Source organism: Pteropus vampyrus, unplaced genomic scaffold, assembly GCF_000151845.1.
Source record: "Pteropus vampyrus isolate Shadow unplaced genomic scaffold, Pvam_2.0 Scaffold3, whole genome shotgun sequence".
Taxonomy (NCBI): domain Eukaryota; kingdom Metazoa; phylum Chordata; class Mammalia; order Chiroptera; family Pteropodidae; genus Pteropus; species Pteropus vampyrus.
The window spans coordinates 20,758,451-20,776,205 of record NW_011888784.1 but is presented as its reverse complement, the minus strand read 5'-3'; the positions used below and the strand labels follow the sequence as shown (position 1 = coordinate 20,776,205).

General features: G+C 36.7%; 1 protein-coding gene across 3 annotated transcripts; it reads left to right on the top strand.

Moving 5' to 3' along the window:
• Nucleotides 1–9,278: 9,278 nt before the first annotated feature.
• ZWINT (ZW10 interacting kinetochore protein) lies at nt 9,279–12,454 on the top strand. 3 transcript variants are annotated; one of them, XM_011362050.2, is made up of 9 exons: nt 9,279–9,417; nt 10,256–10,346; nt 10,473–10,596; nt 10,726–10,892; nt 11,043–11,099; nt 11,561–11,703; nt 11,783–11,960; nt 12,051–12,130; nt 12,357–12,454. In XM_011362050.2, the coding sequence occupies exons 1-8, from the start codon at nt 9,377–9,379 to the stop codon at nt 12,123–12,125; spliced, it is 876 nt and encodes a 291-aa protein (XP_011360352.1). In that variant the 5' UTR covers nt 9,279–9,376; the 3' UTR covers nt 12,126–12,130; nt 12,357–12,454. The 3 variants fall into 3 exon arrangements, with proteins under 3 accessions (XP_011360352.1, XP_011360360.1, XP_011360344.1); XM_011362058.2 differs by lacking the exon at nt 12,051–12,130; XM_011362042.2 differs by lacking the exon at nt 12,357–12,454 and having other exon boundaries at nt 12,051–12,298.
• The last annotated feature ends 5,301 nt before the right edge of the window (nt 12,455–17,755 follow it).

Below are 17,755 nucleotides of genomic sequence, written 5' to 3'. Positions count from 1 at the left end.
TGTGTGTGTGTGTGTGTGTGTGTGTGTGTGTGTAGTGTGTATGTGTATAGTGTGTATGTATTTATTGGTAGTGGGTAATGCCCTACTATTGCATGTAGGTAGAACAGGACAAAAAACAAAAAGCACCTTGAAATCAATTTTAAAAATATTTACCGAGAACCAGGTAGAGAGAGTAAGATACTAATAACATAGGGAAAAACAGGCCTTCGATAATGGTTAAATTTTATTGCTGAAAACCTAACTTCAATTAATGCATATAATAGAAAGAGCTGTCTGTGGTGCAGCAGATTTATTTCATATTTAGTTTTGCAACTTACTAGCTCTGTGGCCTTGGTTAAATTACGTTGGTTAAGCTTTCCTGAGCTTCTGTTACCTTTCTATTAATTTGGAATAATAAAAGTTACTTCAGAAATTCTGTGTGAAAATTAAATGAGAAAAAAAAATTAATTTAGTATAGTGCCTTTGGATTAATAAATGTGAATTTCACCTATCCAGTACAGAATTTCCACAGATGCCAGATTTAAGAAGTTTATCTATATTTTTTTCCAAATTGCAAAATATGTACCTTAGTTTAGAATTTGCTGTTGCTTCTTTTCGAAACACTAAGATAATTAGCTCCTGAAATTTTTCAGAAAGCAGGTTTTCTTTCATATTTATGAAGGAAAGAAAAATGTATTAGAGCAAATTATCTAGCTTTGTCAATACATTATTGTGTTTTGTTGATAATCTTTGTGCCTACTTTGCTTTAAACAAAGTGAGGTTATTCTGTCCAATTCTTTGATTTAAATATAAAATTCTTTCTAGAAGTCTAACTAGCCTGCCTCTATGTTTGTGTTTAAGATATTTATCTGGGGAAAGAAAAGTTTAACAGTTAGAGTTCAGTCTTACCAGTTCCAGTCTTGAAGGTACTTGATAAGGGTTAGTTTAGTGTCTCATGCAACAAGGATATTGTAGTCTCTGAAAATTATTGGCAGCCAAGCTATGAAATATCACAGAGTAGCAAAAATAAAAATTAAAATAAAAAACAGGGGCAAATAAAAATCAAACTTTGTATTTTCTAACCTTATTCAATATAATCCACAAAAAAATCCCAGTGGATCTTGGCAGAAATCGACAAGTCAAATCTATATGGAAGTGCAGAAGTTCCAGGGTAGCTCAGTCATTTTTGTAAAAGAAGAAAAGGCTGGAAGACATACACTTACCGATTTCTAAATTTCTACAAAGGTGCAATAATCAAAACAGTGTAGTGATAAGAAGAAAACAATAAAGTCATTGATATTGCTCTTAGTAATATGCTTTTTGGATATATCTCCTTAGGCAAAGGAAACAAAAGAAAAAATAAATAAACAAATGGGACTATAACAAACTAAAAATTTTTTGCACAGCAAAGAAAACCGTCAATAAAACAAAAAGATAACCTACCAAATGGGAGAAGATATTCTCCAATGATACTTCCAATAAGGGGTTAATATTCAAAATTGATAAAGAACTCATACAAGTTAACACTAAAAAACAAACAATTCATTTAAAAAATAGACAGAAGCCTGAATAGACATTTCTCCAAAAAGGAAATATAGATGGCCCATAAACAAATGAAAAGATGCTCAATGTCACTAATCATCAGAGACACACAGATTAAAACCACAATGAAATATTACCACACACCTGTCAGAATGGCTGTCATCAATAAATCAACAAACAAATGTTGGCGAGGATGCAGAGAAAAAGGAACCCTCCTGCACTGTTGGTGGGATTGCTAATTGGTGCAGCTTCTATGGAAAACAGTATGGAGGCTTCTCAAAAAAATTAAAAATAGAACTATCTTGTGACTCAGCAATTCCACTTCTGCATATTTATCCGAAGAAATCCAAAACACTAATTTGAAAAGATGTTCATTGCAGCATTATTTAGAATAGCCAAGATATGGAAACAACCTGAATACCCATCAACAGACTATTGGATAAAGGAGTTATGGTTCATATATACAATGGAATATTATTAATCAGTTATAAAAAAGAATAAAATCTTACCATTTGCAACGACATGGATAGACCGAGAGGGCATTATCCTAAGCGAAATAAGTCAGACAAAAACAAATACCATATGATCTCACTTTTATGTGAAATCTAAAAAAAAATAAATAAATGAACACACAAAACAGAAATAGACCCATAGATACAGAGAACAAACTAATGGTTGCCCGACGGGAGGGGCTAGGTGAAAAAGGTGAAGAACAAATTAGCAGATACAAAACGGTCACAGGGATGTAAAGTACAGTATAGGAAATAGTCAATAACACTGTATAACTATGTATGCTGCCAGGTGATTACTTTGTAAGTTATGTAATGTGTAACCACTAAACTGTACATCTGAAACTAGAGACAATCCAATTTTCATCAACTGGTGAATAGATAAACTGTATGTGGTATACGCACACTTTGGAATGTATTCAATAAAAATTACTGATGCATGCTACAACAAGGACGATCCTCAAAACACTGTGCAAAGGCAAAGAAGCAGAAGCTATTTTTAGCCTATATTGTGTGTTTCCGCAATGTCCAGAAAAGAGAAGTCTATTATAGAGACAAAAAAATATATCAATGTTGGTATGGGCCTGGGGGTAGGAACAGGGATTCACTTGCAAACAAACAAAATAAATCTCTTAGAGGTGATGAAAATGTCTTAAAACTGATTGCATAACTCTATAAATATAATAAAATCATTGAATTTTATATTCATAATTGATCATTGTAATTAATAATTCAATAAAGCTGTTTTAAAAAGTAAGTAAACAATGAGAATTCCTTGTCAGAGCAAAACTGAACACACGCCCATATAGTAAAACCAGAGGATATATTCCTGATTAATAAAAGCAAAAGTATTTTCCTCACCAAGAGTTTGGGTCCCTATGAATACTTTTTGATTAAATATTTGTATTGTCTGCCATATGATTAGCTTACTACATAGATGTTCTGATCACATATACAATTAGCCTTAATGCATTAAAACATTTACACTAAAGTAATACTTATTAACTTTTTAAATAAAATTTTCCTCATATATTTTGTGATGCTATTGAAAACCATCCTAAAAATTACTATTAACAAAAATAACTTTAAAAAAAAGTCAGCAGGCTAAATTATGTAAATTCTAAGGTTCTGTTTAGAGAATATTTGAAACATAGAAAAATATTCATCTGCTAATGGCCTAAAGTAATATAAACATAAAAACACTATGTTTAAGAAAGTAGAAAAGAGGAGATATTTTTGACAGCTACATCACAATAATGAATAAAACAATATATTTTTAAGCATCCTTTGAAAATGTCTTGGCACATGTGTTTTATTTATCTGAATCATTATTGCTTTAGCTTCTGAATTAGTAAGTATCACAGTGGAATTATATTTTAGTAATCTGAGTCATTGTGATATTGAAAGCAAAAAGTTAGTGATTCTATAGAGAAAAAACGCTGGTGTTAAAGATCTAAGAGAAAATTAAATGGATTTTAAAATATTATTTTCAGCTAATGTTTATGGTATAAGATACACAAATACAAAGATACCTGTAGAGATGGATGGGGATAGATAGATGTATATGTATATGTATATACAAATATACACACCTATTTATATGTAATTTTTTAATACTACAGCCAACTCGTATGTGGCTAAATTTAATTAAAGTATAGTTAATATGCAATATTATATTAGTTTCAAGTTTACAACATAATTACTTAATACACCTAATGAAGCGAGGTACGCATTTCCAGTCATAAAATAAATGTCACAGGGATTAATGACAGCATAGGGAATAGAGTCAATAACATCATAATAACCTTGTATGATGACAGATAGTTACTAGACTTAGCATGGTGATCACTTCCTTAGGCATATATAATGCATTAGATTTCCCATGACTCGTTTAGATAACCTTGCTACTGGGCAGAAAAGATAAGGAAATACAACTTCAAATCCTAAAACAGTGCTCAGAAGCTGGACATACAAAACAAGTTTCTATGCAATTGGAAATCATTTCTAAATGCATCGTATGTTGTTTTTAATGTTTTATAAAGTACTGGAGGCATTTTCTTCCTACAATTTCAAAGATATGTCTTAACTCATTACTTATATTTATGTTCTATGAATCTCAGCTGAATCAGCCTCCATAATCACTTTATGTATCCCAATAAAACAGTTGATGTTCCATTTGAGTGCTAATGTAAGCACTATTTTCAGAACCATTTCATATGTACTATACAATAAAAGCTTCAAAATGAATGAGGAAATTTCCTATTTCCAGAAACATATGCTTTATTTTTTTTTTTATTTTCAACTTTTTCAATGACTGAATAGATGTTTCTTTCTGAATAATGAAAATACAATCCCCATATCAATTATAAGCTTAAGGGAATCTGCTTTACTTCCTGGCTGGTTGTGCTATTATTTTCTGCAACAGAGGAAGATGATTGAGCAACACGAAATTTCCGTATATAATTTATGGAGGAAATTGGAGTTTGATGAGCTGCAAACAGCACTCTTTAAATTTATAAATACATACAATTTATCCATTTGCAAATTCTTTATTAAAAATGTGACTTTTTTTAAAGTATGAATTTTTTTACCGTTAGTTATGCTGAAATCAATGCAAATGTAAATTTTTGGTACATAAAGAGAGGATATATACGTCTAATGTGGCTAAAAGTTTATTTGAATCATCTTGGTCCAACTGAAATTTCTGTCCATAGAAATGCTTTAAAATTTGCATTGTCTAGTATGGTAGCCATTAGCAATACATTTCTACTGAGCATTGAAATGTAGCTAATGTGACTTAGAAACTAAATTTTTCATTTTATAATAAATTTAATTTAAATAGTCATAGGTGGCTTGTGGTTACTGTATTGGACAACACGGAAATAGAGAAAACTTTTACTCCTACTTTTTAAAAATTGATATATAGTAATTTTCATTAGAATTCTAGGCCGGATCTCTCAAAATCTGAGCCAAGTAGAGGGTCAAACACAGTTGGCAAATTGGTGCAGTGTGATATTTAAAGTCATAGCATTCAAGTTCAACTTGAGTGTGTCAATTTTTGCTATTTATTGTTTGATCTTTTAATGACTTGGTCTCTGGTTTACCCTATTTACATTTAGATGTAAAGTGAGGTAATTTAACATATTTGGAAAGAATTTTACTCAAAAGGCAATTTTCCATGAGAATTTGTGATAAATAGATCAGAGACCTAAACCCACCAAACAATTCATCCAGTTGCACAGTCCGAAACCTAAGCATCATATCTGATACATAATTTAGCAACTCAACATATCCAGATCCACTCAATCATAAAACCCATGGATTATTCCACCTAAATACATAGAGTAATTTCTATCTCCACTGCCATTTCACCAAATAGAATCATATAATCCAAAAATGTTCTCATCTCTCACTGGAATAATATAATTTCCGTTTTCTTCCCCACCACCCCCACAATTCAGGTTTATTTTTACTATACTGAAAGCTGACTTGCCATCAAATTACCAAGAAACCGTCAACAGCTTTCTATTACCCTTATGATAAAACCAATCTTTGTTACTCTAATCAAATATGCCCTTCAGAAAGTATAATTTATTTTCTCCACTGTGTCATATATGTAGAATATTTAAAATGTTAAAAAAATAGATTCATCAAGCAGAAAGGATCCTTACTAGTCAAGCAAGGAGATCATTTATGGAAAGGATAGGGAAAGCAGTTCTCATTAGATGTACATAATACAAATTGCAATGAAGCTTATTAAAACTTTAATTGGTGAAAACTGATTTGATAGTTAGTATTAATGCATTCTAGTGTATTCTGGCAAAATTCTAAGAACTTCCTCTATTGTACACATCTCCATTTCTTTGCTTTAATGCTTCTATATAATCTGCTTTATATTTCCTCTATATAATCTGGCTTTTATGTTCTAATCACTTTATCGAACATCTCTCAAAACGAATACTAATAATCACCATGTTGCTAAATTCAAATAAGTATTTTTTTCCCATCTTATCTGACCTCAGTATAATTTGGCATGATGATTTCTCTCTTTTTGGAACTTTTTCCTTTGTGTATAGCATATCACACTTGATTGTTTTTTTCTTTTATCACCATAGACTTTTCTCTCTTTTAAAATCCCATCTTTTCTCCATAAATCCATGTCAGTTTCTCAATTATATTTGTTCTAGCAATCTTTTCTTTTTCATTCTATATTATCGAACCAGGAAATGACATACATTTCCACGGTATCAACTGCCTAAGTGTTTCTAACTTTCAAATAGAGATATCCAATTCTGACTGTCCGAGCTCTAAATCCACTTGTTCATGTGTCTTCTTGAAATATCCGTTTGGATAACTAAAACATCTATAACTAGGTCAACAGAAATAAGTTAAGGATCCTTCCCTGTCATTCCCAAACAGGATTCTCACCCAGGAATCACTATTGATTAAATTGAAAAACAACTGATCCAGTTGCACAGTTGGAAACCTAAGCATCATATCGGACGCATAGTTTAGCAACTCTAACACATCCAGATCCACTCATTCATAACAATCTGTGGATTATTCCACTTAAATACATAGAATTCTATCGCCACTGTCGTTTCATCAAGCAGAATCATACAATCCAAAAATGTTCTCATCTCTCTGAGACCACTGGAATAATATAATTTCCCAGTTTTCTTTTTTCTTTTTTTTTTTTACTATATGGAAAGCTGACTTGCCATCTAATTACTAAGAAACCTTCAACAGCTTTCTATTACCCTTACAATAAAACCAGCATCCTTAAAATAGTCTACTAAAATCTGCATACACTGTTTCTTATATAATATGCATGTAGCAAATTATAAATTGCATACTATTAGTTATGAGCAAAAATATATCCTGTCCTCGGTAAGCTTGCTGATTAGAAAAGAAGAAATATATCAATTAAATAATTTACAAATGTAAAAATGCAACTATGAACAGTATTAAAAACTCCATAGAGCTTTGTGAATATGTGATAAAGGGGCTTTAAAGGTGAAGGAAGGCTTGATCAATGCCTGAAATATTTGAGCAGAAATCTAAAGGAAGATGAAATAACTACAACTCACTGAAGGATCAGATGACAATTAGAACTTTTTAGCAATAAAGTTTTTTTAATTAAGGCATGTACATTGTTTTCTTAGACATAATACTATGGCATACTTAAAAGACTATCCTACCCAATATAGGATAAATATAACTTATATTTACTGAGAAACCTAAAAATTCATGTAACTAACTTTATTGTGGTATCTATTTTATGGTGGTGATCTGAAACTGAACTCAGTATCTCTGAGGTATGCTTATATATATTTAAAAAGTGACTCCAGCATTGCTTTAATTATCTTTAGCATGGCATATTTTTTTCCATCCTTTTACTTTCATATATTTGTATCTTTATATTTAGTTCATTTAATTATTTTTCTTTTGTATTCAATTTGATAATCTCTACCTTTAGAGTATCTAAACCATTTTCATTTAATGTAATTATTCATATGAGACCCATTTAAAGAGTAAACTGAATGACATTTTAGATAGGATTGGGCAATCTTCCCCCAAATCTAATTTTAGAACATTTTCATTTACCCATCCCTCAAAAGAAACCCTGCTTCTATTTATAGCCCCTTCCCATAACCTAGTCATCTCCCCCACAACTGACAGCCCCCAGCCCTGACAACCACTAAACTACTTTCTCTGTTGCTTTACATTTGCTTAATTCAGAAATTTCATATAAATAAGATTATAAAAATAAAATAGATGTGCTCTTTTGTTACTGGTTTCTTTAACAGCTTATTTTCAAAGTTTATTCATGTTTTAGCATGTTTAGTACCTTAGTCCCTTTTATTGCTGAAAAATACTCTACTGAGTAGAGATATTGTTTTTTCCTTCACCTGCTGATAGGCATTTGAGTTGTTTCTCCTTTTTGGCCCTCATAAATAATGCTGCTATGGATGTGTGTACGAGTTTCTGTGTGCATTTTCATTTTTTTTGTATAGATACCTAAGTTGAATTGTGATTAACATTACGATTTAAAATTTAGAGGAACTATGAAACTGTTTTCCAAAGCAGATGCACCATTTTACATGCCCACCAATGTGAGCATTCCACTTTCTCCATATCCTTATCTTTTATCTTTATTATAGTTCTGCATATCTTTTTGAACATATGAAATAGTTATAAAAAGTTTTAATGTCCTTGCATGTTCATTCTAACATCTATTTCTATTCTGACAGTTACAGATTTTTTCTCAGTGCAGGTTTTCCTTTCTTCCTTTTTTGCAAGCTTGGTAATTTTTAACTGGTTGTCGGGCATTGTAAACTGTGCCTTATTGGTGACTGGACAGTTTGCATTACTATAAATATTATTGAAATATGGCCTGTCATATATTTCAGTGATTTATCAACACATTGATGCACTTAGGTCTTGCTTTTAAGATGTTAGGTGACACTTCAGCAATGACCAGCCTGATGTTGATTATTCCCTACAACTAAGACTTGACCTCTGTACTCTATCAAATGCTCCATGGATTAAGTTTTTCCAGCTTGACTAGTGGATACCATTTAGGATCATGATTTCTGACCCTAAATGAACTCTAGGAATCTTTAAAACCCTTTCAGGGTAGTTTCCTCAGACACGGGACACTCAGTACTGAGTTGAACACTTGATAAAACTGCAGGACTCTCGAGTTCTCTTTCTGAGCAACTCTCTCCTATAGCTGCTGAGAACATTACCTGCCTCGGTCTCCCCAAAATTTCAGCTCAGTCTTGTCAACGCAGGTTACTATGCTGGGCTCTGTTTGGGTTCTCTCACCCTGCACCACCTCCTGGAAAATCTTTAAAGACTGTTGTACGCTATTTGAGCGGATCCATTTGTTCCCTGTTTCCAGGATCACTGTTCCTCGATACTGATGCCAAGTGTCTTGGAAGACATACCCAATGTTCTTTTCCTACCGCGGTAGAATTTTTTTTTTTTTCTTTTTAATAAAGTTAATGCGGAGTGTTTCGCCGAAATCCAAACTCAAAGCAAAGCTTTTCCTTCTTCCGCGTAAAGATCCCGGTCCTGCGCCGCCAATTAAGCTCACGCTCCACCTCCAGTCTCCAGCAACGCCTACGGACTAGCGCGCAAGCGCAGAACTGCTCTCCCGCCCTCTTCATCTATAATTGCGCCTGCGCCAAACAGCACCTGCCAATGAGAGAGCACCATGGTCCTTAATTCCCGCCTATTGACTGGGCAACCAGTCGCCTGCCCTGGCGCGCATTTCGCTGTATATCCAAAGAAGACAAAAGGATTGGGGAGGTTAGAGCTGAAAAGCGGCGCAGGGAAAAATGGAGGCGGCGGACACCCAGGCAGAGGCTGCCGCCCTAGAGTAAGTGTCTGCCGCCAGGTGGCACCTGGGGGGCGGGTCGGGGCGGACCTTGATAGGCCCCGAGTACATTGGACGGTCCTCTGGGCACCTTATAGTTGTTGGAGTTCTACGACGCAGTGACGTGATCATGACCCCAGGTCCCAGTCTTAGGTTCCTAAGGTGTACGGCCTATGAGGGACCTCCTACGGGCGTGTTCTGAACGGACACAGTTCCTACTCTGTCAGACCCTCCCATTTCTTCACAGATCGTACCTTGCTAACGGGAGACATCCTGGAAGGGCCATTTAATTACTGTCTCCACTGTCCTAACACACTCTTTCATTGGGTTTTTTTATCCTGATCCCTGCCTTCTACTGGATCTCTCCAGCCCCTAACAAGGAAGAACTGGAGAGCCTAGACCTAGGCATCCAGCCCCCTGTCCTGAGCCCCTCTCCAAGTATTCCGAGAACCTGCCCCAAGGTTAATGCTTTCTGCCTGGAGGGCTCCCCACTCCCCATCGGTTTTGCCTTTATTTTTTTCTTTACCTGTATATTACCCTGACTGCTTTCAGATCTTGACCCAAATGGTTTCTCTTCGGTGTAATACTCTATTTAAAATCACAGTCCCTACCACACACTCCTTACTCCCCTTGCTCTGCTTATTTTTCCTCATGATACTTATTACCTCCATATATCCTCCATTCACATACCATTTCTGGTCCCATTAGTACTATGTGTAGATACTGGTCAAGGCAAGACTCTCAGCATTGATACATACATCTACATATGTGCCATGTATACACAAGCTCCCCACATTAGCACCCAGGAATCTGCATTTTCCCCTGTTTCTTGCCCTTTCAGGGTCCTGGCCAAGCTGGCAGACATCCTAGAGCCTACAGGCTTGCAGGAAGAGGCAGAACTGCCTGCCCAGATCCTGGCTGAGTTCGTGATGGTATGTTCAAAATGGGAGCCAGCCTTTCAGAAGCCAGTGACTGCTCCTGGGTCCTATTGAACTTGGGCAGCATTGATGGTGAGCAGAGGTAAGGATGTTCTCTGCCTCTATCCTTCCTCTGAATAGGACTCCCGAAAGAAAGAAAAGCTGCTTTGCAGCCAGCTTCAGGTAGTAGACTTACTGCAGAACTTCTTGGCTCAGGAGGACACTGCCAAGGGCCTGGACCCCTTGGCTTCTGAAGACACGAGCCGTGAGTAGGCAGGGAGTTTGAATAAGGGCTGCTCTGAGTGGGGAAGGAAGGGGGTTGTCAGCCAAGTCTGCTGTTTCAGGCAGGTCAGCCAACCTTCACTCAAGTTCTCATTCTGGTGGCTCATCTCAGGACAGAGGGCAGTTGCAGCCAAGGAGCAATGGAAAGAGCTGAAGGCTACTTACCAAGAACACGTAGAGGCCATCACAAGTGCCCTGGCCCAGGCCCTGCCCCAAATGGAAGAGGCCCAAAGGAAGCAGGCACAGCTCCAGGAGGCCATTGAACAGCTTCAGGCCAAGGTACACCCAGGGTTAGGGGAGGGAAGGGCACACAAAGAGGAGGAGGGGAAAAGTGAGCAAGTTGGGTTGGACCCACTGGCCACATACCAAAATCCAGCTAGAAAAAATACACTCCTCTTCTTCCTGTCCCCTTCCTTTGCTTACCTGCAGAAACAAGTGGTGATGGAGAAACTCAGAACAGCCCAGAAACAGTGGCAGCTGCAACAGGTGGGTCCATCTCCCTAGGAAAATATCTCATCCCACTACCATGCTATTGCATAAGCTAAGTCCTCTGCTTGGAAAACAATCTCCTTTTCTTCTGTGAGGCGTTATAGGTACCAACATGGGCTTGAATCCTAACATCACCACTTACAACTGTTTGACCCTTGGACAGTCACCTAGCTTTCTGTTTTTCTGTTTCTTCATCTGTGAAATGGAGGCAATATTAGCACCTACTTTAAAGAGTTGTTAAGATGATTAAGCAGTTAGTGCAGCAAGTGCTTAATATCTGGCACACAGCAAACTAAGTGTCCTTTTCTTTAGGCCTTTGGTCCTGCCTGTAGTGAGTAGGGTTCTTCCTTCCATCTATGGGTCTGAGCCCTGAGCTGGGTCTAGGCTGAGGGGATTAGAGGAATGGCTCTCAGTCCTCAGCATCTGGTGAGCCCTGTCTGCATTCTCATTCCTAATAGAAGAAGCATCTGCAGCATTTGGCAGAAGTTTCTGCAGAGGTGAGGGAGCGTCACATAGGAACTAAACAGGAGTTTGAGCAGCTATATCAGGAACTTGGAACCCTGAAGCAGCAAGCAGGGCAGGAGCAAGACAAGCTGCAGAGGTGAGCTGGGAACATGGATTGCAGGCCCCCAGAAATGATCCAGTTGAGGTTCCCTTTCTATACACACCTTTTTTTCCAGGCACCAGACCTTCCTCCAGCTGTTATACATGCTGCAGGGTAAGCTGCTACTCCCTGAGGCAGAGGCAGAGCTACCACAGGAACTGGATCTTCCTGAGAATAAGCCTCAACAAGTGACCCAGCCCCAGGAACAGAACATTGGGTACACCATGGAGAGTGACAGGAGTGTGTCCTCCAAGGTGAATGAGAGATGGGACAGATGGGCAGGGAAGTGAAGAGAGAATCTGAGGGATGGGCCTTACCCACTGCCCATACCATGTCTCCCCAAGGCCGACTGCCTACAACCTGCTGGAGATGCAAGTTTGGCATGGCTTCCCAGGGACAACATGGGGGAAAGATCCTAGATCAGGTCAGACTCTCACTCAGGGCCTTATGTTTCTAGACTACAGGTATGGAAGGAGGGAGGGCCTCTGGTTTACCTCTCTGTATATGAACTCCACTCTTCATGGAGTTCTGTGAGGTGGGAAGAAGTTATCTTATGATTAAAGCCTAGCACCTCATCCCTGTGCTCAGCCTACCCTAGACTGACCCCTCTTTTATTCTTCCCCAACCTTATGGCCCTACGCTCACTGCAGGTGGACTGTCAACTTCTGAGTACAGCCTGAAATCTGGCCACAGCCCAGGTCGGGGCAGGCTCTGGATTCTGTTGATTAAAAGCCCTGGAGCTCTCTCAGTTGCCTATTTGTGTGTTTATCTTCACATGTTTGTGGGAAGAGCCACATCCAAAGGCCAACAACTTTACAGGTACTGGGACTGGTGTGAATTGAGAGGGTGCAGATGGCGAGGAGGCCCTGGGCTGGAGCCTCAGGAGTTGCTTGCCCAAATCAATATGATGCAAACATGCTGAGCTTAATTCAGAGAGGAGGAGAAGGCTTTATGCAGGTGGTTAGATATGGTAAGATAATTTTATCACTGATCCAAATGTTTATTGAATTCCTGCTAGGTGCCAGGTTCCTTGCTGTGAAATGAAGCTACAGCAATAGGCTTGTCTGACCAGTCCCTGGCCATGTGGAACATAATGAGCATGAACGAGTAAATGGGTAGATAAGATGATTTCAGAGTGGTAAAGCAGGGTAGTAAACTAAAACAGTAATATGATAAAGAGCAGTACTAAGAGAATATAGAGGACAATATAGAGACCGTTATCTATCTGTGTTGGCCTGTCTGTGTGAGTTAGCGTGTGTGTGTGTGTGTGTGTGTGTGTTTCTTTCTGTATCTGTGTTTGTTGATTTTAGTCTCCATCTTTCTGTGTATCTATTGCTGGGTATGTGGACAGTGGGGACCACTGCTGTGTGAGAAAGATTGAGATTGCATCCCTGACTGGGAGTATGAGAATTGCTATCTAAGAGAAAGAGCAAGAGAGATCCATGACAGTTCAAGTGGAAGACCCATTTTTGTATATGTGAGAAATAACAACATCTCTTTGAGAGAGAGAGAGACACTGGGGCTCTTTGTTTTGGCAAAGAGAGATTTTCAAGAAACATTGGTCCCTGTTCTATCTCAGACTAGGATGCCTTTCTCTCAGGTGGTGATTGAGATCCCTGTGTGCTCTGATGGTTTACTCTGTTTTCCTGAGTTGTCTCTAGTTTTCCTTCAGACTGTTCTTTTAATGTTTTGGCTCTATTTTTTAGGTATGAAATAGAGCAGATATCAGAGGTCTTTGAGGGCAAGCATCACTGCTAAATAGGGGGGGCAGTCAGTGAGGATTGAGGATACTCCTCTAGGGAGCACACAAGTACCTAAAAAGGCTTCATCAGTCTAACCATCCCACCCCTTCCCACATGGTCCTTGCACCCCAGATACTCAGTTCCATCCTTTCCTCTCTTCCTACTGGATAGAATCCCCTACTGTTACAGTCTGGTTTCTTTTTATAGTCTCATGTACTTTTTGTAGCACAAAGGAGAGAGCAAGAATTTATCCCCCCTAGGAAAGGAGTGTCTAGTAAGGGATACTGGGGTATGGGTTGGGATGGTATGAAGTTTCCTTGTCCTTGCATGCGTCAGCACATGGTGGCTGGTGGAAGTCAGAAGGGAAGGGAAGACTCCCACAGAGCTCACCAGGCTGGGTGTGAAGGGTAATAGCCTGAGATATGCCAACCCAGGGAATAGGGGAGGAGAATGGAATCTTGAGTCGAGCAGAAGCATCTTTACTGACAAGCTCAGGATTTAAGATTTATTTTCAGATAGAAGCCGGATTTCAGTTTGCAGATATTCTCAGCTCCCTCTTAGGTTCTCCTAAGGACTATCCTTTTCTTCATTCATTGACACTTGCATAACATAGACCTGTAAAGATTTAGCTTACTCCATTAAACAAATAGGAAAACTTTCTTTTTATGTTCTCTGTAAGAATAATATTTTCTTTTTTAAACACAGTAAATTTTTTTAAGGTGAAACATTATTTTGCTTATATTTTTCTAGTCTTTGTATTTTCTAGGATTGTCATATTTTTCTAGGAATTTTTCATTTCTAATTTTTTGAATTATAAAGTTATCATAATCTTTTTTATCCTTTTTAATATCTGCAGCCTGTTTTAGGATGGTCTACTGTTATATTCCTGATTTTTTTTGTGCCTTAGCCAATTGATCCATGTTTTCAGATGTTAAATCATTCATTTTTGATGAATAAGACTGTCTTTTGCGATTTGCTGTTGTACATTTATTCTATACATTTATTAGTCATATCTTGATCATTTCCTACCCTCATATATGTACAAACACATGCCACACACACATGCACAGTCCTGAAAAGCAGACATAATTGGGTCAGATGGTATTTGTTGCTGTGGAAAAATAAACCTCAGGAAATAAACATTTTTATATATAAAGAGATAAATTGCCCAAATTACTGGTTGTTCACCAAACTCACACAGCTACACTACATTTCCTACCCTCTGGCTTTAAATAAGGCCATGTGACTGAACTGTAGCCAAGTAGATTGAGACAGAAATGATGAATAATACTTTTAAGCCTGGCTCATGAAACCCTTCCACATACCAACTTCTATTCTTTTTCTCTGACCACTGGCTAAATGGAGAAGACAGTGAGGATCATGAGGAAGGTAGAGACACAAAATTGAGAGTACCTGGGTCCTTGCTGTCACTTGGAAGAAAACAGCCTGATCCAGGACAACTGTGTCAGACCATTCTGTGAATAAGGAAAAAAAGTTTTGTATTATACGAAGCCATTGAAACATTGAAGTTCTTAGGTAGATTAAAACTTCTGGATTCAATTCTGGTTTCCTCAGGCAGATATCTCAGGAAAATCTCCTTTAACCTTTTGTGATAATAATTAAACATTTATTGGACTGGAAAAAGCCACTTCTTGAAGGGTCATCTCAAGTAAGAAAAATATTGTACTTTGCAAATGGACTTTTGGTAAAAGGCAGGGATAGTAGTTTCATTAAATTCATTTCCCATACCAAAGAAGCAAAAATATTACCACACAGAGCTTCACTCACTATTTCTTCAGTCTTTCTCATTCTGTGCTTGAATTCCAAGACATACCTGATTTGAAGAAGTGATTGCTGAACTGTTTATAACTTAAAATATATAATAAATCATAAAATATCCCTGTGTTCTTAGGGAAACTGAACAGTTTGAATCATTTTATCACATATTTAGAAAGTTTATAAACTTTCAACATGAGTTTTAAAGTGACTAATGAATTTTCTCTCTACTGACTCCTGTTCTAAACATCAGACAAAAGTTTCGTTTGGTAGGTTTATAATATGCTCAGCTTCAACCTGTAGATTGGAGAATTGCTAAATGTTACCCTGATTTTCAAATATTTTACTCTTCTGTCTACTTTGGGAAATTTCTTTTGTTTACTCAGCTGCTGCATTTTCTTTGCTGTGTTCATTTAATTATGCACATTCATAATAGTATTTCTGCTCCACCTTTTTACTTCTCGCATCACTTTTAGTATTACTTCTCGCATTACTTATTTGTTAGTCTGCTGTAGCCTGAGGAATTTATGAGAAGGTGAATGAATCACCATCATACATGGTTCTCAAAATGTGTTTTTAATGAGTATTTGCAGTCTCACAATTCAGTGTTGCTATTTTGGATCCAAGTACTCTTGAAGAATTCATGCTTCAATAGGAAGTTTTTTTAAAAGGCCACAGTGATTATCTCATATCTGCTTCCTAATTTACAGAAGTCACATGTCATTTTTTACATTTTAATATTTATTTTGTATTTACTTTCTCCAACCCCTGTTTGCCCTCACATCTCCTCCCCTCCACTCAATCAAACATACACACTGGATTGAGAACTATTTGGGATAGTAAAGTTTGGAGATGGCCGTTTTCTCATTTTTGTTTTCCCTGAACTCATCAGTCTTGACTTTTTTTCTTCTTTTTACCTATAAATAACATTATCTTTAAAAAAAAAAAACAAAGTAATAAACCTCAAACAATTGTCTCTCACGTATAATTAAAAGTGAAAATGTTGATTTTTCAATATTATGATGTTTCAGTCTAATTCTAAATATCTCAAGATAACTAAGTTGCTATAGCAATACCTGTTAGATGTGCAAATGCAAGACAATCTTTAAATAAATGTTTTGATTGCATCTGTTTCTAATTGGTATTCTCTCATTTCTCTTATTTTCATTAGTTTTTGCAACAGTTTAATGGGGTAGATATTTATCAGCACTTAGAAGTTATTTTATAGACTAAAACTACATTTTGTAATTACTATCTTAAAAATATGAAGTATGTTTGTGATACTTTGACAAACCTTTAAAAAGCAATATATTTATCACAGCTATCTATGGCATATCTTAAAAGCAAAGAGCCAGGATTTGCACTGTGAGCATGTATTCCACCCGGCACTCACCATATTTTATGGAATTTACTGTTAACATTTCTCATTTTGTGCCATCTCTATGCCTTTTTTATCTGTGTATTATTACTTCGGAATACACTGCTTATTGCATAATAGGTATCCAATAGTTGTTTCTTTTCTCATTTTCCTTATAACTTTCAAACCTTACATTCGAGCTTGGGCTGAATTCATCAAGCACTATGTCAAGATACATTTAAAATTGCAATTGAATTGGGGTAAGCGGAGCCTTAAAGGAATTCTCCAAATGAGTGAGGGAGGTTTGTTCCACGCTACAATATAACATTTTGAAGTATATAGATGATGCAATTTTTATTATAGAGAAACATACATAACAAAATTTATTTTAACCATTTTTAAGTCTATAGTTCAGTAGCATTAGGTACATTCATGTTGTTGCACAACTGTAAGCACCATTCAACTCCAGAACTTTTTCATCTTCACAAACAGGAACTACCCATTAAACAATAACCCACCATTCCTCCCTCCCCCCAACTCCTGACAGCCACCATTCTAATTTCTGTCTCTGAATTTGACTACCTTGATCTCATATAAGTGGAATCATACAATATTTCTTCTTTTGTGACTGGCTTACTTCTGTTAACAGAACGTAATTGTTCCCTTCCCTGTCCAAAAGGTAAATATATGAGATAATGGATGTTTTAATTAACTCAATGGTGGGACTCCTATCACAAGGTGTACATATATCAAACCATCATATTTTAAAAGAAGACAAATGGTCAACGGATACATGAAAAGGTGCTCAGCATCATTAAACATCAGAGGAATACAAATCAAGGCCACGATATATATATATGACATATACATCAAATTATCACACATTTGTATTTCAATATATTACAATTTTATTTGTAAATTAAACCTCAATAGAACTGAAAGAAAAGAGGAGCAAAAAGAGTCTAAATATATAAAATTTTCACTCTTCTACACAATCGTTCACTCTTTTAGACATAATGTTCCCTGAAAATTAATATTAAACATTTACAAATCATTCTTTTTTTCAGTGGAGAATTGAAATGTGGAATTAATGTAGACACATTAAGGATCATTGCCTAGGACATTTCTGGTAGCCTGATTTTTTGCCTATCGACTGCGAGAAATGAAAGAAATA